Source organism: Scyliorhinus torazame, chromosome 17 (assembly GCF_047496885.1).
Source record: "Scyliorhinus torazame isolate Kashiwa2021f chromosome 17, sScyTor2.1, whole genome shotgun sequence".
Lineage (NCBI taxonomy): Eukaryota > Metazoa > Chordata > Chondrichthyes > Carcharhiniformes > Scyliorhinidae > Scyliorhinus > Scyliorhinus torazame.
The window spans coordinates 112,489,033-112,511,190 of NC_092723.1; the positions used below are offsets into that span (position 1 = coordinate 112,489,033).

General features: G+C 46.1%; 1 protein-coding gene across 1 annotated transcript in view; it reads left to right on the forward strand.

Annotated features, from left to right (window-relative positions):
* The window catches only part of chtf18 (CTF18, chromosome transmission fidelity factor 18 homolog (S. cerevisiae)), a 167,280-nt gene that overhangs the window by 98,781 nt on the left and 46,341 nt on the right, over positions 1-22,158 (forward strand). The window contains exon 18 of the mRNA XM_072480886.1: positions 8,944-9,074. Within this exon, the coding sequence (XP_072336987.1) occupies positions 8,944-9,074 (131 nt within the window). The remainder of the gene's footprint in view (positions 1-8,943; positions 9,075-22,158) is intronic.

Consider the following 22,158-nt stretch of genomic DNA (forward strand, 5'->3'; position numbering starts at 1 on the left):
GGATCCTCAGGGAGTTCGGGGATTTCTCAGGGTACAAGCTCAACATGGGGAAGAGCGAGTTGTTTGTGGTTCACCCGGGGACCAGGAGAGGGGGATTGGTGAGCTCCCACTAAAAAGGGCGGAGAGGAGCTTCAGGTATTTGGGGATCCAGGTGGCCAGGAGCTGGGGTGGCCCTGCATAGACTTAATTTCACGAGGCTGGTGGAGCAAATGGAGGAGGAGTTCAAGAGGTGGGACGCATTGCCGCTGTTCCTGGCGGGTAGGGTGCAGTCAGTCAAGGTGATGGTGTTCCCAAGGTTTTTGTTCCTGTTCCAGTGCCTCCCCATTCTTATCCCGAAGGCCTTCTATGGCGGGTCAACAGGAGCATAACTGGGTTTGTGTGGGCGCGAAGGACTCCGAGGGTGAGAAGGGTGTTCCTGGAGCGGAGTAGGGATGGGGGTGGACTGGCGCTGTCCAACCTCTGTGGGTACTACTGGGCCGCCAATGCGGCGATGGTGCGCAAGTGGGTGATGGAGGGGAAGGGGGCTGCATGGAAGAGGCTGGAGACGGCGTCTTGTGAGGGTACGAGTCTGGAGGCGCTGGCAACGGCGCCGCTGCCGCTCCCTCCAATGAGGTATACCATGAGCCCGGTGGTGGCGGCAAACCTCAAAATTTGGGGGCAATGGAGGCGGCACAGGGGGGAAGTGGGGGCCTCGGTGTGGACCCCGATACGGGGGAACCACCGGTTTGTCCCAGGGAGAATAGATGGAGGGTTTTTGGGGTGGCACAGGGCAGGGATAAGAAGGTTCGGGGACCTGTTTGTGGATGGGAAGTTCGCGAGCCTGGGTGAGCTGGAGGAGAAGTACGGGCTGCCCCCGGGAAACACCTTCAGGTATCTACAGGGAAGGGCGTTTGCCAGGCGGCAAGTGTTGGAATTCCCGCTGCTGCCGCCACGCACGGTACAGGACATGGTGCTATCGGGGGGGTGGGTTGGAGAGGGGAAGATCTTGGCAACATACCAGGTGATGCAGGAGGAGGCCTCGGTGGAGGAGCTGAAAGGTAAGTGGGAGGAGGAGTTGGGGGAGGAGATCGAGGAGGGGACGTGGGCAGATGCCCTTGGGAGGGTGAACTCTTCCTCTTCGTGCGCGAGGCTCAGCCTCATACAGTTCAAGGTGCTGCACAGGGCACACATGATCGGGACAAGGATGAGCCGTTTTTTGGGGGGTGAGGACAGGTGTGTTAGGTGCTCAGGGAGCCCAGCAAACCACACCCATATGTTCTGGGCATGCCCAGCGCTGGAGGAATTTTGGAAGGGCATAGCGAGGACGGTGTCGAGGGTGGTAGGATCCAGGGTCAAACCGGGCTGGGGGCTCGCAATATTTGGGATTGCAGGGGAGCCGGGAGTGCAGGAGGTGAACGAGGCCGGTATTCTGGCCTTTGCGTCCCTGGTAGCCCGGTGAAGGATTCTTCTTCAGTGGAAGGATGTGAGGCCCCCAAGCGTGGAATCCTGGATCAACGATATGGCGGGGTTTATTAAATTGGAGAGGGTGAAATTTGCCTTAAGGGGATCGGTGCAAACGTTTTTCAGGCAGTGGCAACCGCTCTTGGACTTCCTGGCAGAACGGTAGACAATGGTCAGCAGCAGGGGGGGGGGGGGTTCTGTTTTATTTTTGTTTGCCTATACTGGGGGATCTGAGGGGGTGTATATATTTGCTATGTTTGTTATGTGTTTCGGGGAGTTAATTCATTAATTATGTATCGGGGGAGGGGTCACGGGGATGTTGTGTTTTGTTTTGTATTTAATTCTATTGGGTTCCTTTTACATTTTGTTGTTGATATTTTGTGAAAACTTTAATAACAATTATTTAAAATAGAAATAAAACCAATCTGGTTCACTAATGTCCTTTTGGGAAGGAAATCTGCCGTCCTCACCTGGTCTGGCCTATATGATTCCAGATCCACAGCAATGTGGTTGATTCTTAAATGCTCTCGGGTTTAGGCAAGAAATGCTGGCGCACGTCATGAACACTTTTTTTTTAAACTGAACCCTGGCTGTCAGGCAAGTAGGGCATTCTATCCAGTAAATAAAGATTCCAGTGAGAATTAATGTCTGCTGCCTCCATTGAATTTGTGTTAATGGTTCTCTGCATCATGTCAAGAGTAAATCTTAAATTCCCATCGGAAGTGCTGCAGTATACAGTGCATATTACTGATGCTTTCTCTACTCTAAGTAAATACATGCACATTACCATCGGACTTTACAACGAGCCCTATTTTCCTGGTTGCACAGTTGCTTTCCCAGGGATAGAGCAGTATCTCTCCCGGTATGGGTCCGAGTCCCTCAGCTGTCTGTAATTTACAGGTTTCATTGTACGACCACTTGGTAGTAAGTTCAAAAGATGGGCACTACTACAATCCTTTGGAGAGGAGGTGATCACAATTATAAAGTTTCCTGATTGTCTATGTCCTGACTATAGCTGCTCTTGTTTTAGCCCACGTCTGCCCCCTTCCCCAAATATGGTGGTCCTTTCCATATCTTCAACGTCGCATTTACGCGATCATGACATATTTTGTCAGCCAGCCAATCAGTGGAGCTATAACCTCTATTTACACATATCTGTGCAAGCTCCCTGTTGCTCCTCCTTGATTCTTTTCAGCAGTTTTCAGTCAGCACAATTTTTTGGCAACTGCAGTAAGTGAGGTTACAGTGATCAGTGGTTTTCAGGCCCGCCCTGTAATCCATCCCCTGCACTCCTCCCACCCCCCAACAGTTCCTGGAGGCATTGGCTTGTGGTGAGATGCAGGCTATTAAATGGCCCAAATAACCATATTCAAAAGTGGCACATGTGAGCCCAGTCATCAGCAATTCATTGTGGGAGTCTCTCACAACTGTCCTGTCCTTGTATCTCTGCACATGGTTAATGGCACTGAATGATGATTGGGAGAAGGAACCTTGAGCTATTGTTTTTCCATCCTTAAACTTGAGGGATAGAAGCTTCATGGATGCGAGGGAGGCTGATTGACAGGAAGCCGTAGTGGTGAGAGGTTTTTTGAACAGGAGGGGAATATGCAATGGTGTTCCCCAACATTCGATACTAGGAGCTCTGCTTTTCTTGATCTATATTCATAACCTAGACTTCTGTTAATAGGAGCACAATTTGAAAAATTGCAAATGTCAACCAAGCTTTGAAGTATTGTGAACTGTGAGGAGATAGTGATAGACTTCAAGACGATATATACAGGCTGGTGGAATGGGCAGACACGTGGCAGATTAAATTTAATGCAGAGAAGCACAAAATGAATCATTTTGCTAAGACTGAGGACAGGCAATATCCACTGAAGGGTACAATTCTAAAAGGGTGGTGCGAGAGCAGAGGGCCCTGGGGTGGATATGCACAAATCATTGAAGGTGGCAGGACAGATTGAGAAAATAGTTAAGAAGGCATATTGGACCCTAAGTAAGGCCATAGTGTTCAAAAGCAAGATGTTATGATAAACCTTTGTAAAACACTGGTATTGCGTCCAATTCTGGGCATCATGCTTTAGGAAGGATGAGAAGGCATTAGAGAGGATGCAGAAAAGTGTTAGAAAAATAAGGGGCGTCAAGTCAGGCTGCTCCTCTTGGAGGAGAGAAGGTTGGCAGGAGATTTGATCGATGTGGGGAAAGACTGTTCCTATTACCCGGATGGGTTGAGAACCAGAGGGCAGCGATGAAAGTGAATGGCGGGGAAAAAAACAACGGCGATGTGAGGAAACCTTTGTTTTTAATGCAGTGAGTGGTTGTGATCTGGAGTGTGCTACCATAGAGCATTGTAGAGGCAGGCTCTGACTTTCTGAAGAGAAAAGAATTTGTGGCAAGAGCAAATGAATGGGACTTGGTGAGTTTTTCTTTCACCCAGTAAAGATATGAGGTGCTGATCTTCCTGTGCTATAAACATTCTATAATTGTGACGGGTTGTGGGGCTGTGTGAAACACTGTCTGCTGCCGAAGTAAGATGGCCACCGATATCCATCTGCACATGTGCAGAAAGCCAAATTTTTTTTTTTTAAATGTGGTCAAAGAACGCACTTGAAGAAAACGAGAGCCCTGATTATCATTTTACACAGTCTCATTGGTTGATAGCGCAGATCAGAAAATTAGGTATGGAGGTCAGAATGTCCTATTTTTCTGTTCTGTTGTGCCAGGAGCAGTGTTGTTGTTTTGGAGCAGTGCTGCAGATCCTCACACCGGTTTCCCTGTGTTATATTATCAGATGAAACTAAATTATATTTTTTCCCGCTGCCAAGACACTCCCATTCGCTCTCTTCCCCTTTTTTCCTCTCCTCTCCTGAAGATGCAGCACGGTAGCATAGTGGTTGGCACAATTGCTCCAGGGTCCCAGGTTCGATTCCCAGCTTGGGTCACTGTCTGTGCGGAGTCTGGAGCTTCTCCCCGTGTGCGCGTGGGTTTCCTCCGGGTGCTCCGGTTTCCTCCCACAGTCCAAAGATGTGCGGGTTAGGTGGATTGGCCATGCTAAATTGCCCTCAGTGTTCAAAATTGTCCTTAGTGTTGGGTGGGGTTACTGGGTTATGGGGATAGGGTGGAGATGTGGGCCTGGGTAGGCTGCTCTTTCCAAGAGTCGGTGCAGACTCGATTGGCCGAATGGCCTCCTGTACTGTAAATTCTATGATGCTGTTGCTTATCAGACTTCATAATTTTCTTTTAAAAGACAGCCGGCGTCTGTTCTCATTAAGATAGCTGCAAATTTGAATTTTGCGTTTTTTAAAAAGAAAAACTGAGAACTAAATGGGGAAGATAAGTATCACACTGACATTGGGGAATGAATACTGTTCTGATGTCCATCGCTCACAGTAATGTCATGTTGGTGTAACTTCACTGCATTGGCCATAAGGGCAACCTGTTCGAAATTACAGATGCAGCAGGGTACGGTCATCAAAGATATGCACACAAAGGGCCAGAGGAACCGAGAAAACTGGGAGGTAGAGGAAAGAAATGACCAACAGTTAATATAAGGAATAAAAAGAGAGAGGGAGACAGGCAGACAAGTCATGTTTCAACGGTAAAAATACACATCAGCAGGCATACAATGAAGAAGACATTTAATAATTATCAGTCAGTGTCTTAGATTTTGGTACTTCCTGAATCTCCAGATTCTAAATTTTATAATTTGCCCAGTTGCTGCATCCCACTGAGTTGTAGAGCAGCTATCTTTGGCACAATGCAGCATGTTTTTGACATCCTTCTTGCTCCCCTTATTGGAACTCAGCCAGACACTCTGGGCAACCTATTTCCTCACCTCAAATGCAGCCCTGAGGTGTTAGGACTGTTGAGGATTGGAAAGTGATCAGGAGGTTGGTTGTGATGTTCTCTGGAAAGTGGGGGGGGGGGACGCCGGACACAGGCTCCCTAGAATTGCCCAGAAAGTATCCATAGTTTGTCTGAAAGTGTTCCGGAAACATCCCAGAATTGGCTCACAGAAATGGCTAAAAACTGCAGCATTAAATTTGAGGGGGGAAAAAATGAATTAAATTAATCTAAAATGGATGGAGCTGGTCTCGAGTAAGATTCACATAGCACTGAATTTGTATCTCGCAGTTTCCATAATAGATTTATGTTGACCTATATTTGAGGTTCCTATAACAAATAGAAAATCTTTTATTGAATGTATATTTTTACCTTTAACTTGATATGTGTGTCTTTCACTCCCACCCCATCCTTCCATGTTTCTATTCCTTGAGGATAGCACGGTGGCACAGTGGTTAGCACTGCTGCCTCACGGCACCGAGGTCCCAGGTTTGATCTCTGCTCTGGGTCACTGTCCATGTGGAGTTTGCACATTCTCCCAGTGTTTGCGTGGGTTTCGCCTCCACAACCCAAAGATGTGCAGGGTAGATGGATTGGCCACACTAAAAATTGGCCCTTAATTGGAAAAAATGAATTGGGTACTCTAAATGTATTTTTAAAATGTTTCTATCCCTTGCATTTGGTGTTACTCAAACTTTTTCCCTGTGCCAATCTGTTTCTCTTGCCTTATTTGTATGTTTTCCATCTTCCTCGCTCCCCCCTTCTCTACTCTTCTCACTGCCACCTCTGTCTGTCTTTAAATCTAATCTTTTCACATCCAGTTACCAGTATTTTGAAAATTGTTTATTAATTCCAATTTAAATAACGGCAAATGTGATAAATGACTAACATCAAGTGTCTTCAATATCTCTGTTCTAATTGAGGAGAGGGATGTTTTGTGGTATTTTTATGGCTGCGCTCTGGAGAAAATCCCAGATTCCTTTCCACTACATGAGAATCATAGATCATTTTTAATCAGACTATCTTAAAATATTTTCTCTGTACTGTCTTTGTTGAGTTTCTCAAAGTCCTTTCCATAAATTGCAACCATATGGGGTAAAATGTCCTAGAATTTCACAAGTATCTTTTCACAAAACTGAGCAATGAATTTTATTTCCTCTGCGCTGTGTCAACATAAACACATTCCTAAAAATATAGTTCTGAAAACGAGAACTGAAATTTATACAGTGTCTTTCATGACTTCAGGACGTCCCATAGCTCTATAAGACCCAGTCAAAGTGCTTTTGACGTGCAACCTGTAATATTGTAGGAAATGAGGCACCCAAATTGCCCCAGAACAGCAATGACAAGATAACCTGTTGTATGCGGGGTGAATGCTGACCGCAGCACCAGGTAGAACTCGCCAGCTCGCCTTTGAACGAATGCCCTGGGATCACCTGCGTCGTACTGGAAAGGCAGGTGGAGCCTCAGTTTAACATTTCACCCAAAGGATGGCACCGCTGACAGAGCTGCATTCCCCCAATGCAACCCAGTTGATAGTTGAAGCCACTTGGAATTGAAACTGAAGTATTCCTTGATAAGCCCACCTTGTGTAATCATGACTTCCTTGTGAGTAACCAAAGCTGTTTCTGCACAGAATAAACAGCATTTAAGATGCTATACTTAGAAATTTGCAATGCCAATTTCAAAATTTCTACCAGTGTTTTGATATAAGCGACTGCTTACCTTGAATGTGGGCAGTTTAAAGGGATAGATCCCGATCTCTTTCCCCCCCCCCCCCCCCCCACCCCCCCCCACCCAAACCCCATTGCTGCTGCCAGTGAGGGGAGGATACACATTTTTTGTAAATAATGTTGGTGAGCAAGACGAGGTGATCACTGAATGGAATGTATTGTGATATACTCAGTACTACTTTTAAACTGAAGATAGCCACAGGAGCAAGTTCATCCTTAAACCAGGAAGGGCAGGAACGACAGGACTGTCTAAAAAGATAGTTTAGACCTATTTGATACTCGGGTGTGAGAAGGCCGTCACTTAACAGTGCCTACTGGTACTCATAGATGCGACTCTATATGTAATTAATATTGTCGTTGTTTCTGTAAACCTCACTCAAAAACTTAGTATTTTTTCCAGAAAATGTTTTATTAAAGAGAGCTGTTTTATTAATTGCATGAGAAATGGCATAGAAGATAGGAATATCTAAAGGCTAGGATGTAGATTTACTTGGTGTCCCTTGGAACAGAGTTGTGGTCAGCACTGGTTGGGCTCAATTCTTTGAATGTAATGCACGGTGTTTAAGCGGAGCTGTCCTGTGTTTATTGATTTTGAAAATATAGCATCAATTCTTCCCTGTCCCTGGTGACTCAGCGTTTCTGGCTTTTTGTGACACTGTCTGGATCACAGACCATAAGGCGTAGGAACAGAAGTAGGCCATTCAGCCCATCAAGTCTTCTCCGCCATTCGATGAGATCACAACTGATCTGATTTGATAATCCTCAACTCCACTTTCCAGCCTTATCCTCATAACCCTCAATTCCCTTGCTGATTAAAAAATCTGTCTATCTCAACCTTGAATATACTTAATGACTCAGCCTCTACATACCTCTGTGGAAAGAATTCCACAAATTTGCTTCCCTCTGAGAGACTAAACTCTCCCTCATCTCTGTCTTAAATGGGCGACCCCTTATTCTGAGATTATGGCCTCCGATCCTAGACTCTCCAACAGGGGGAAACATCCTCTCAACATCTACCCTGTCAAGCCCCCTGAGAATCCTATATGTCTCGATAAGTTCACCTCTCATTCTTCTGAACTCCAGTGAGCACAGGCCCAACCTACTCAACCTCTCCTCATTAGAAATTCCCTCCATACCAAGGGTCAAGCTAGTGAACTTCTCTGGACTGCCTCCAAGGCCAGTATATTTTTCCTTGGATAAGGGGACAAAAACTGTTCACAAAAACTCCAAATGTGGTCTAACTGGTGCCTTGTATAGTTTTAGCAGGACTTCCCTATTTTTATGCTCTCATTCCCTTTGAAATAAAGGCCAACTTTCAAAATTAATATAGAAATGGAGTACGTTGATACATTTACTCATTATGTAATCATTGTGAATATGAAAAATAGTCACTAAATACCCTGCTTACGAGCAGAATATTTGCTTCCTGTGCCAATCAGCATTGTAAAAGTGTGAAAGTAACATCCTCACCCCTGAAGTAAGAAAGTGTATAGGTGCCTGAGATCTGTGAGGAAAAAATATTTGGACAAGTAGAATGATTTGTTGAGTGTTCTTGAACTAATGCTACTCAGGGCGGAGTGCCTTAAGCTGATTAGGATGTAAAATACTGGGGAGCTTCAATCAAAGGAAAAGTTGTTGTTACAGTTTGGGAAAGTTGCTGCGAATGGGCGAAGAGATAGCAAAAGATATGAGGTAGGACTAACATCATGGTGTATATCCAACCAAGCAGAGACATATAGCACCTTGGAGAGTGCCGCTCGAGATGATCCGGAATGTGAAATACTATACGGGGCACTGCACTCGAAAGCAGCAACTCTGGGCTATCTGGTTGTGTTCAGAAGCTTCAAATGGCAGGGAAGTTTAAACAGGATTTTTCTAAATAGCTGGGTACCTTGTAATGATGTGAATTGCAAAATCCTTGTTCCAGGTGAACACTCAGCTGTACAGCACCAGGGAGAAGCAGCAGCTAGCTGACCTAATCGGAGCCATGCTATCCTACAACCTCACATATCACCAGGAGCGGACGCCAGAGGGGCAGTATGTCTACTTGTTGGACCCGTAAGCACTGCCTCTACTTTCTCAAAGTTCTTTGTGTTATAGAACTATCGTCATGAGAATGTCACTTTAAGAAATGTTTGTCTGCTCATGTTACTGCAGTGATGTCAGAGTGTGGGTGGAGCTGAGCTCTGGCTCTGCTTTTTAGTTTCACTTTGAGAAAAGCTTGGGTGTGTCTCTTTTTTTGGTTTTGTTTTAGTGTTGGAGCTGCAGCCAGCCAAAGAATGTGTAATGTTGTTCTCTCTGCCATGTAAAGATTATCTCTTGATCATTTGGTGAATTCAGAGTGATAACTGTTCTCAGTAGTGCATTTAAACCTGATGTGCTTCTGTTAAAAGTTTTTTTAATGTCTTATGGATGTTAAAAGGAAAGCTTAAGGATTACTTAGTGTTTAATTCTTTGGGGGTTGTATTTGAATTGATGGTTGCTAAGATGTTCACTCTGTTTTAAAAAGGTTAACTTGAGTTCATAGAATAAACATTGTTTTGCTTTAAAAAATACTTTTCCATTTCTGCTGTACCACACCTGTAGAGTGGGCAGTGTGCTCCCCAAACCACAATCTATTAAAAGTCGTGGGTCAGGTGAACTCCATGATACACTTTGGGGTTCTCTAAACCCTGGCCCATAACACTATAGAATAAAAGCCCCAATTGGAATAAATATTCCTGTGTATCCTGGCAAAGCTCGTGTGTAAATCTGAGGTGTTTCTTGAGAAAACAGGTATTTAAATGTTTCTTGCATGAGTGACACAGGTTTTTAAAAAATTATTTCATGATGTGGGCATCACTGGCAAGGCCAGCATTTGTTGCTCATCCCTAATTGCTCTTGAAAAGATGGTGGTGAGTCACCTTCTTGAACCGCTGCAGTACATCTCATGCAGATACAACCACAGTGCATTTGTCAGCCTTGGGATGAATGGGCAAGAGTTGAACTCCAAGGTGAAGACTGCCCTTGACATCAAGACAGCATTTGACTGAGTGTGGCATCAAGGAGCCCTAGCTAAACTGGAGCCAATGGGAATCGGGGTGCTGGGGAACAGGTTGGTGGGGGCAGCAGTGAAGGAATTCCGATTTGGTTCCAGTTCAGGATGGTGCTTGGCTTGGAGGAGATCTGGGACGTGGTGTTGTTCCCATACATCTGCTGCTTTTATCCTTCCAGGTGATAGAGGTCGTTGTTTGGAAGGTGCTGTTGAAGAATCTGCTTCAGCGCACCTTGCTGATATTAAACACTTCGTTGCCACTTTGTGCCGGTGGTGTTGGAGGCAGGAATGTTTAAGGTGACGAATGAGGTGCCAATCAAGTGAGCTGCTTTTTCCTGGATGGTGTTGAGTTTCTTGAGCTTAGTTGGAGCCACAGGCAAGTGAAGGGTATTCCATCAAAGTTCTGACATGTGCCTTGTATATGGTTGGGAGAAAGGAGATGAGTGACTGGCCACAAAATTCACAGCCTCTAGTCTACTCTTTTTGCCACAGAATTTATATGGTTAGTCCAGTTCCATTTCTGGTCAATGATGGTTTGATAATGGGGTATTCAGTGATGCTGTTGAATGTCAAAGATTAATGGTTCGATTTTTTTCCTGTTGGAAATGGTCATTGTCTGCCACTTGTGTGGTGCACTTATAAGCTCTTACTACTTAATAATCTTTATTAGTGTCACAAGTAGGCTTACATTAATACTGCAATGAAGTTACTGTGAAAATCCCCTAGTCGCCACATTCCGGCGCCTGTTCGGGTACACGGAGGGAGAATTCAGAATGTCCAATTCACCTAACAGCACGTCTTTTGGGACTTGTGGGAGGAAACAGGAGAACCTGGAAGAAAACCAAACAGACACAGGGAGAACGTGCAGACTCCGCACACAGTGACCCAGGCCAGGAATCAAACCTGGTCCCCTGGCGCTATGCAGCAACAGAGTGTGGCGACTAGGGGATTGTCACAGTACCTTCATTGCAGTGTTAATGTAAGCGTACTCGTGACAATAATGAAGATTATTATTACTGCCCTGTAAGCTCTTGCCTCAAAGTTGTCCAGACATATGGACACAGACTGCTTCAGTATTTGAGGATTTACAAATGGAAGTGAACATTGTGAGATCAACAGCAAATATCACCACTCATGACCTTGTGTTAGAGGCAACTTTATTGATGGAACCTGGGACTGAGATGATTGGCTTCCAGCAACCACGGCTGTCTTTTTTGTGCAAGATATGACACCAACCATTGGACTGCCCCCCACCCGATTCCCATTGACTCCAGTTTAGCTAGGGCTCCTTGATGTCATACTCGGTCAAATGCTGTCTTGATGTCAAGGGCAGTCAGAGCCCGATGTTGTTCTGTATTTCCTGCTTATAGTTGGAGCTACCAAGATTCTGTGGTGGTTTCCACCACAACAGTCACCTCTCCGTGTGCCCCCATTGGCCGAGGCCCTGCCCTGTGTATATCATTAAAAGCCTTCCTCTGGAAAGTGGTCCTAAAGCTTTATCCCAGCAATGAGCCCTTGCTACCCAGAAGAGTGGACATGGTGGGAGATGGGCAGATGAAGCATACAGACCATCATATTCTGTTTGATACTCCGTTAGAATGACAGGAAATTACATTAATGCTCCTTTTGTGTGGGGACAAAACCGTACTGTCGGCTCTGAAGGTGTTTGCAGAGACTGCATTGTGCTGGCACCTTTGGTGTTGACTGTCATGCAGTATTAACCTTTCATTGCACGGAGACAGCTTGACCAATCCAGGATGAGGCTTTGTCAGGGGTGTAATACTGAGCAGTAATATCAACAGCACAAAGAAAACACAAGCAGTTTAGCAGTGCCATCTAAATCCCTGCTGTTCGGAGGCCCATCTTGGCAGTTCTGTAATGCACCAGAAGTGCTGACTGCCATCGCTAAAAATCAGGAGCAGTTCTGCGCAGAGCTAGTGATTACACAGTGAAGCAACAGCAGGAAAGTCACAGAGCAATTTATCTCGTGAAGTGTGCAGTATTTTTCTGAAAATATTCTTGGTTGAATCCCCCTGCAGGACCAGTTTTATTCCTTTTTCCCCTGAAGATTGTGACCCTTGTGTGAAGGTCTAAAGCTCTGGGTGAAGAGCCACCCTCCAGTCCTTCCATCCAAATGGCCTTTCTTTATTAATGATCCCAGACAGCAGGTGACGAACATCGAACTAAAATCTGGGGCAAAATTCTCCCGAAACGGCGCGATTTCCGCCAACTGGTGCCCAAAACGGCGCCAATCAGACGGGCATCGCGCCGCCCCAAAGGTGCGGAATGCTCCGCATCTTTGGGGGCCGAGCCCCAACATTATGGGGTTAGGCCGGCGCCGGAGGAATTTCCGCCCCGCCAGCTGGCGGAAACGGCCTTTGTTGCCCCGCCAGCTGAAGCGGAAATGACATCTCCGGGCGGCGCATGCGCGGGAGCGTCAGCGGCCGCTGACAGTTTACGACGCATGCGCAGTGGAGGGAGTCTCTTCCGCCTCCACCATGGTGGAGACCGTGGCGGAGGCGGAAGGGAAAGAGTGCCCCCACGGCACAGGCCCGCCCGCGGATCGGTGGGCCCCGATCGCGGGCCAGGCCACCGTGGGGGCACCCCCCCCCCCCCCCCGATGCCAGATCGCCCCGCGCCCCCCCCCCCCCCAGGACCCCGGAGCCCACCCACGCCGCCTTGTCCCGCCGTTCAAAAGGTGGTTTAATCCACGCCGGCGGGACAGGCAATTTATCGGCGGGACTTGGGCCCATCCGGGCCGGAGAATCCAGCGGGGGGGGGCCCGGCAACCGGCGCGGCCCGATTCCCGCCCCCGCCAAATATCCGGTGCCGGAGACTTCGGCAACCGGCTGGGGCGGGATTCACGCCAGCCCCCGGCGATTCTCCGACCCGGCGGGGGGGAGGGGGGGTCGGAGAATGACGCCCCTGATTTAATCCTCGTCCAACAGTGCACCTCCTGTCTCCCTCACAACACGTGCACATTTTCTTCCAGAGTCACTGAATAGCCATCCAGTGAGGTGAGCTCTGCAGATTTAACCTGAACCTTCAACAACTTTTCCCAGGAAGAACATTTCCCTTGTTCGGTTGGAGTGACTGTTCAACTTCCCGAAAGAGAATCAAAATCCAATCCAATCCTTTACTCCATGGTCCAAACCAGACCTCAACCACTAGTGGCCTTCATCTGTTTTTAGTCCTTTCATGATATGTGAGCATCACTGGCAATGCCTGCATTTGTTGGCAAGCCCAAAGTTCCCTTGAAAAGGTGATGGTAAGCTACTGTCTTCTTGAGCCCCTACAGTCCAGGTGGTGTACATTTACCTACCATGCTGTTAGCAAGCGAGTTCCAGGACTTGGAACTACAACGCTGTTCCTTCACTGTCGCTGGGTCAAAGTCAGGATGGTGAGTGGCTTGGAGGAGACCTTGGAGGTGATGCTGTTCCCAGGTATCTTCTGCCCTTGCCCCTCCAGTGGCAGAGGACCTGGCTTTCGAAGGAGCCTTGGTGAGTTGGTGCAGTGCATCTTTAGGTGGTACATACTGCTACTACTGTATGCCAGTGGTGGAGGGAGTGAATGTTTAATGTAATATCTGCACTAGTATTTTGACATTCTTACATAAGTTAGTGACTGCATTCATTTCCCTCCCTACTCTCTCTCCACTCTTGGAATTGTTGGCCACTCTTATTGGGGTTTGCATTTCTTGCCTTGCCAAATTAGCCATTACTACTCTTTATGAACGTCGGCATGCTGTCAAACAGTGCTCGATGCTATCTTCCCTATTATTCTCTTGTATCACCCAGGACACATCGGATATTGATCGGGAGCACAACATCTAGCTGATGCATTACACCCCAAAATGCTTCATGGGAGGGCAGCACGGCAGCATAGTGGTTAGCACAGTTGCTTCACAGCTCCACGGTCCCAGGTTCGATTCCCGGCTTGGGTCACTGTCTGTGCGGAGTCTGCATGTTCTCCCCGTGTCTACGTGGGTTTCCTCCCACAGTCCAAAGATGTGCAGATTAGGTGGATTGGCCATGCTAAATTGCCATTCGTGTTCAAAAAAATTGGGTGAGCTTTACTGGGTTACGGGGAGGGTGGGGGTGTGGGCTTGAGTAGGGTGCTCTTTCCAAGGGCCGGTGCAGACTCGATGGGCCAAATGGCCTCCTCCTGCACTGTAAATTCCATGAAAATCACTGAGCTACATGAGATATTTGGACAGGTGGGAGGCCAAAAACCTTGTCAATGAGGTTGGTTTAAAGGAGCATCTTATTAGAGCAAAGAGGGGTAGAGAAGCCAAGCGGGACTTGCAGCTGAAAGCATGGCCGCCAATGATGGATCAATTAAAATTGTGGCTCTGCGAGAGATCAGGAGTGAAGATATCAGAGGGTTGTCGGGCAGGAGACCTTTTGGTCTTTATGGCCCAGAGGTGGTGACTTGGCCTCCAAATATATGATACTGTGTTTAAATATCTGGGAGACCAGCTCCACATTTACTTTGGCAGCTTTGGGTTCAGTGGCAACCATTTGGTTGTTTTTCTGTTCAGATTTAAAGTTCCAGTTATTTCCACAACATGTCAACCTTTTATCCTTGGGTGGAGGTTGCGCGTTACATGCATGCTAATTTTTCCAGTTTCTTCGCTGGCGCTTTTCTGCTAATTAAACCGAAGGTGAAACTCCCTTTAGGTGTAATGGTTTCATACTCTTATCAAACCAGTTTAATTAAAACCACGAGAGAGTATATCTTTATTTCAGGTTTATCCAACCCTTAAAGGAGTTGGTAACTGACTGAGAAGTACTTACCTCTAGATGTGTCCCAGGCTCATTCATGATCTAATTGCATTTTTAAAAGACTATCGAGGCAGTGGAGAAAATGCGAAAAAATAGCATTTTGAAGAATGATACCTGAATTGAAAGAGGCTGAGTGCTTTTCTGTAGAAAAGTGAAGGCTGAGGGGGTGATAGAGGTCTTTAAATGTAAGGAGTGATTTGATAGAGCAGATGTAGAGATTATGGGTGGGAGTCTCCGGCCGCGTCCGCCCGATGACTGGAGAATCACGCCCGAGGTCAATGGAGTTCTCCATTCTACGCCGCTCGCCCATGGCAATCTTGCAGTGGGCGGGGCGGGAGTATCCAGCCCAATGTTTCAACTTGTGGAGAAAACTCAAGGCTAGGAGTCACTAATATGGGACAGTCATTAACAAAGCAAATAAGGAATTCAAGAGAATGTGGAACTGACTACCACGAAGCACAGTTGGGGCAAATACAGTAACATTGATGCATTTGAGGGGAAGATTGGTAAGTGCAAGAGACGAGACAATAATTGATGATTGTGCTGACTAGAGGAGGCTCATGTGGAGCATCAACACTGGCATGAAAGTGTTGAGCCAAATGGCCTGATTCTGAGGTGTACATCCCGTGTAAAGGCCCTTCTTTGGAGCACCTTGCATAATTCATCTGTTGGGTAAAATGGTGAAGAGGGTGAGCATCTCCAAGAAATCGCTGCAGAACTAGTCAAATTAACTATTGTAGACTTGAAACTTGGGAATTCTAAGGCGGGGGTGGGGTGGTGGAAGACTTTTTTTTTTTCAATTTAGAGTACCCAATTATTTTTTTCCAGTTAAGGTACAAGTTAGCGTGGCCAATCCACCTACCCTGCACATAATGTTTAGGTTGTTGGGGTGAGACCCACGCAGACACAGGGAGAATGTGCAAACTTCACGTGGACAGTGGGCCGGGATCGAACCCGGGTCCTTGGCGCCATGAGTGCTAACCACTGTGCCACCATATGGCCCCCAGGTGGCAGAAATTCTTTTTGCTGAGCACTATTGTTGCGACACGCTAGCCAAGTGCACGGTCAATTCCAGCCCCACTCGTCCCAGAGTCAACACAATTGAATTGACCAATATTCTTAGAAAAATACCCAAGTCTCTGACCCTTGGTTGTCGAATAAATACAGTCACCAGCTTTGTAAGTTTAAACAGTTGGTTAACGTTTAAGTAATGCCTAACTCTCACTAACTTGCCTGCCACCCTCTATATACATACACACAAGACATACAAACACAGAGGGGTAGAGAGGGGTTATAAGTGAAAGAAAAAATTGTCTTTGCTTCAGATGGTTCTTGGCATGCTTTCTTCACAGTAAGCTTATAGATTACAGTCTTTGTTTTGCAGCCTGTACTGGTCTTTCTACAGTTTTAAAATACCATACTCCTAGCTTTCCTGTAGAGGTAGAGTCCTTGTTTCATCAAGCCTTGCTTTCAGTTTGTGGTTTGTCCTCCGGTTTTCTGTAATTTAGAAAATGCACTGCTCACAGGCAGCACGCCTTCCGGAGAGAGAGAATTGATTCACATCAGCTTTTCTGGGGAGAGTTTTCAGATTCTGGACTTTGTCTGCACAGCCTGTAATGGTTCTCTTGCAAACAGATTCATCCAGGTTCTCTGCCAGTTCAGAAACACAGCCTTTCTGGACAAAGCTGAAAAACCCACGACTCTGAACCATCCCATTGGGATAAGATCCAATCTTCATCCGTTACCGGGCAAAGTACAGCCTTTTGGGGCCAATTCATTGGCCACGAGCCAAATCAATCAACCGAGACCCAGCCCATCTCTTACTGATGCAGGTCAGTCTATTGCTCCAGTTTAAACCAGCACAGACTAGCACACTCATCTCTCCTACTCCTGAATTAAAGGCACAGGCTGCTTGCCTTAAGGCCACAGGTCCATTCATTATCCATGGATCAAAAAATGGAACGGCAAAAATAAAAGAAAGGGGAAATAAGGGAATAAGGAAGGACCCTGACACTATTCAGTGACCTGAGCCGGGCAGTGAGCGTAAGTGGAAATCTGGCGAGGACCAGTTGGAATTTGCCCGTCATGCCAAGACTCTCATTTAAATCATTGCCCTATTCTCTTGGGTGAAGTGCCTGAGTGTGTTTGGTATCTGTGGATTAATACCTTCAGCAAGGAAAAAGAAAGACTTGTATTTAAGTAGCTGGCTTCATGACCTCGGAACATTCCAAAGTGCTTTGCCACCAATGAATTGCAGTCAGTGCCGTATTGTGGGCAACAGCGCTTCCAATTTGATCAGAGTAAAGTCCCACATGAACACACCAGTGTAAATAATGATCAGGTCATCTGTTTAGGTGCTGGTTGGGGAATTAATATCGGCCGAGACACTAGGAGAAACTTCTATGCTCATTTTCAAGATTTTAACAGTCACCGGAGAGGGAAAATGCGGCTTCAGTTTAACTTCTCATTCAAAAGCTGCACCTCTGACAGTGCAGCACTCCTTTAGTAGTGCACTGGAGTGGCCGCTTAGAATTTGTGTTCAAATCTCTAGATTGGAACTTCTGACTCCGTGGAGGGAGTGCTACTTCTGAGCCAAGACAAGGAGTGGTCCCTTTGGGAATGGGGATTAGTTTAACCAGGGATGACAGAATTTGTGGGCAAACCTCACCTGGCTGCACCCTCTTCACCCATTCCCACAATCGTTAACAGTTCAGGATCTTACTGGCAGACCCTCAGTTAAATTGCTGTCACCGTACATGCAGACAACAAAGTGATGGAAGAGGTCATCGACACCGCTAGCAAACAGCACTTTCTTAGCAGAAACCTGCTCATTGACTGTCTGTTTGGGGCTGAACTCCAGAGGTGAGGGCGACTGCCCTTATCATCAAGGCATGTTCCCCCTCCGCCTCTTCTGCTCTGAGGAAAACAACCCAAGTCTATCCGATCTCTCTTCATAACTAAAACTCTCCAGCCCATGGCACATCCTGGTAAATCTCCTCTGCACCCTTTCCAGTGCTATCACATCCCTCCTATAATGTGGATTCCAGAACTGCACACAATACTCTAGCTGTGGCCTAACCAATGTTTTATACAGTTCCAGCATGACCTCCCTGCTCTTAAATTCTTCGCCTCTGCTAATAAAGGCAAGTATACCATTTACCTTCTTAACCACTGTATCCACCTGCTCTGCTACCTTAAGGGGCCAGTGTAGATCATAGATCATAGAATTTACAGTGCAGAAGGAGGCCATTCGGCCCATTGAATTGCACCGGTTCTTGGAAAGAGCACCCTACCCAAGCCCACACCTCCACCCTATCCCCATAACCCAGTAACCCCACCCAACACCAAGGGCAATTTTGGACACTAAGGACAATTTATCATGGCCAATCCAACTAACCTGCATATCTTTGGACTGTGGGAGGAAACCGGAGCACCCGAAGGAAACCCACACACACATGTGTACATGCACACCAAGGTCCCTCTGATCCTCTGTGCTTCCTAGAGTCCTGCCTTTTATTGTGTATTCCCATGCCTTGTTTGTCCTGCCCAAATGCAACACCTCCCACTTATCCGGATTGAATTCCATTTGCCACTGATCAGCCCATCTGACCTGCTCCTCTATATCCTCCTGCAATCTGCTATCCTTCTCACTATTTACCACCCCACCAATATTCGTATCATCTGTTAATTTACTGATCAATTCACATCTAAATCATGTCTCTGAACCACAAACAGCAAGGGGCCCCAACCAATCCTGCAGGACTCCACTGAACATGGGCTTCCAGTCAGAAAAACAACCTCGGCCATCACACTAAATGCCCAGTGAGCCAATCAGACCAGAGAAATCATGAGAATGAGACTGTGGTACTGCTCAAAAGTGGAAAATGGAAATCTGATGCAACATATGACCAAGTCGAGAAGCCAAAATGTTGCGAGCTTCAGCAGAGTAAGACATTGTCGTGTATATCTTTATAGCTCTGTTATATGTAACGGGCGGCACAGTGGTTAGCGCTGCTGCCTCATAGCTTCAGGGTCCCTGGTTCAATTTTGGCCTCGGGTGACTGCCTGTGCGGAGTTTGCACTTTCTCCCTGTGTCTGCGTGGGTTTCCTCCGGGTGCTCTGGTTTCCTCCCACAGTCCAAAGGTGTGCAGGTTCGGTGGATTGGCCATATCTTTTTGCTAAAACAGTAAAAAAAAATGTATACAAGGCCAAACGGTACAAACATTAATTTTGTGTTGGAGAAACAGGGCACCCTCCCCTCAGTACCAATGCACGGGGGGGGTGGTGTAGGATACTCTGATTATTAAAACAGTTCACAACACAGTTGTACAAAAAACAAATGGTACAAGCGCTAAACTTTGCGCTGGAGAGACCAGATACCCTCGCCTCTGTACCAACAGAAGGAAAAGGAAGGGGGGTAGTGGAGAGAGAGGGGAAAGGAGGGTGGTTGAGAGGGACGGAGTCAGGGTGTTGGTAGAGGGAGGCCCAATGGCCATGCTAAATTGCTCCTTAGTGTCCAACAGTTAGGTTGGGTTACGGGGATAGGGTAGAGGTGTGTGCTTAAGTCAGGTGCTCTTTCAAGGGCCGGTGTAAACTTGATGGGCTGAATGGCCTCCTGTACTGTAAATTCTATGATTCGAAAACAATTGTTGTTCAGAAACAACAATATATGACAATCTGCTGAATAATAATGGTTAATCATTCTAACCATTTTGTTTCTCTTCTGTCACTTGTTAAAGAATGACCTTGCATTTGTATGGAATCTCATGAAGTCCAAAAGCATTTGACTGCCAACAAAGTACTTTTTGAAATGTCAACGTAGGAGCTGCGGTCATCAATTTGTCCCATAAAATGTTGAACAATAGCTTCCATTGCACATTTCTGGCTTCATCTTAGATTTTTTTTTCACATATAATCGAGGATATCAGAGAAAGAACAAAACCAATAGTGATATTTATCACATTAAACACATTTGAAGGCTTACTGATCCTGCATCAAATAGATGAACATTCCAACTAGATGAGCAGTACCCATAAAGAACTAGCCACATTATGCTTGTCACTGAAACCCACTCCCTATTAATATTCCAATACTAATCTGACTAGACCTCCAAGCTGTGCCCACTTCAGTTTTAAACCTTGAACTAAACAAATACCTCTCTAATTTATTGAAATTAAATATTTACTTGGAATAGTGTGCCCTGGCATGTCTTCTGGGTGATATCGATGGGCGCTAGCAAATGCTATTTGATATTGATTCTTAGCAGTAGCTTAACCTGTACTAATATCATATTTGAAGTCTGATCCTCTTTGAGTGTATAATCCCACTCCTGCCATTGTGTAACTATGCTCTTCATCAAAATGAAAAGCCACTGTACCGTATTATTACTCAACAGAACTGCCCTCAGGCCTGTATAATGAACAGCTGTCATTCCTCAGTCAAAGTATTGTCAATGTAATTATATTCATCTATTATTTTGTAATGCACATTTTCAGTATTTTATTTATCACCCAGTAGACTGACCAAAAGCCCTTATCAGCTGAATTTCTACTGAAGTAACACCCACGGGATCCTTGCACTTGTGACTGATGAAAAAAGGTGACCATGCACCTCACACATCTTGTGGTGAATTGTCCTATTCAATCGGGGGGGGGGGGAGCGTTGATTTGAAGGGTAGGGTTCATGGGAAGGGAGGTGTGGGGGTCAGCATTAAAGGCTCCATCCTGATGCCTGATCCAAGGCACATTGCCCATTGTTTGCGATACTGCTGATGGTTGAAAAGCTAACAAGAGAGTTGGAGGATTCAACCAATTGCTGTGGCTCAGAATTCGTTTCACTCCGTCTGATGCCTGAGAATGCAGCAAAAGGAAAAGATTGGGAGTGTGTTTGCGCACAGCAAGCTCCCACAAACAACAAAAAGATAAATGACCAGGTAACCTTCAACCAACACCTAATCAGATTAAGTGTTGGCTGGGTCACCGAGAAAACCACTTGTTCTTATTCAAATGGTGTAATTGGGCCTTTAATATTCTCCTTGGAGGGCAGGAAGGGCCCGTTTTAATGTCTGATCAGAAAGGTGGAGTTCCCTCAGGACTGCACCAGAGTGCCAGTTACGTTTTGTGCTCCGCCCTTGTGGACTTGAACCCACAGCCCTCTGAGTCGAGTGAGAATCTGACCCTCTGATCCAAAGCTGACACTGAACAGGTAGTGTTATCTCAACTTGGTAAGCAGGGGAAAGTTAACCACTGCCTTTTGCTGGAAAGTTGTATGGTTTTGCCTGGTTAAACTCCAGATGTATACATAGGTTTTCTGACTCCTTTGTTCTTGCCAGCCTGCACTCAGGTTCTCTGGACATGGGTGTTAGGTTTTGGTTTCTCTTGGCAGAGAGATTTTACACACCCTATTAAGCAAACAAAGCTCTACTTAAGTGGATCATTAGCATAGGAGTAAGAAGACCTTAAGTTTGATGAAGATGGTGAACTTCCTCCCGTGTGAGAGATGCTGCTGCTGACCAAATGCAAATTCCTATGGGCTGACTGATATTACAGTGTGAAGAAAAACTTTTATTTCTGTAACACCTTTCCGGACTTGTTAAAGTGCTTTACAGCCACTGAAATTATTTTGACGTTTAGGCAGCATTGGCATCTGGAGTACAGAAATAAGCACTTTCACATTCACCTGAAAATACAGAGGTGGCCTCGTTTTAGCATTTCATCTGATGGATGGTGCCTTTGGCAGTGCGGCACTCCTTCAGTATGACACTGGAGTGTCGGCCTGGATTTTGTTCTCAACTCTGATTCAGAGGCAAGAGTGCTAGCCAGTGCACCATGACTGACACTGGTAATAAGATTAAAAACCAATATTGAGACCATGTGAGACGAAATGAAATGAAAATCGCTTATTGTCACAAGTAGGCTTCAAATGAAGTCACTGTGAAAAGCCCCTAGTCGCCACATTCCGGCGCCTGTTCGGGGAGGCTGGTACAGGAATCGAACCGCGCTGCTGGCCTGCCTTGGTCTAGGAACAAGGAAAGACTATTCGGCTTGTTAAATATCATTGCTCTAGCATACTATTATTAGTTTTGTCTTTCTCCGAATTATGCTTTGGCTTTTTCGGTAATAATTTTACATTGATGTGCATCATGTGATTTCAATACTGTGCAATTCTGCAGGTCAAATTATTTCAACAGTCAAATTCATCTGCTTATATCTGAAAATCCCTCCTGCTTGTGGCTTAATGGTGTTGCACAGAGCAATTTGCTCCTGTTTGGTTTCCTTTACAATGCAAATCTTCAATTCGCCAAGAATGGAGGAGAAAATCCCCC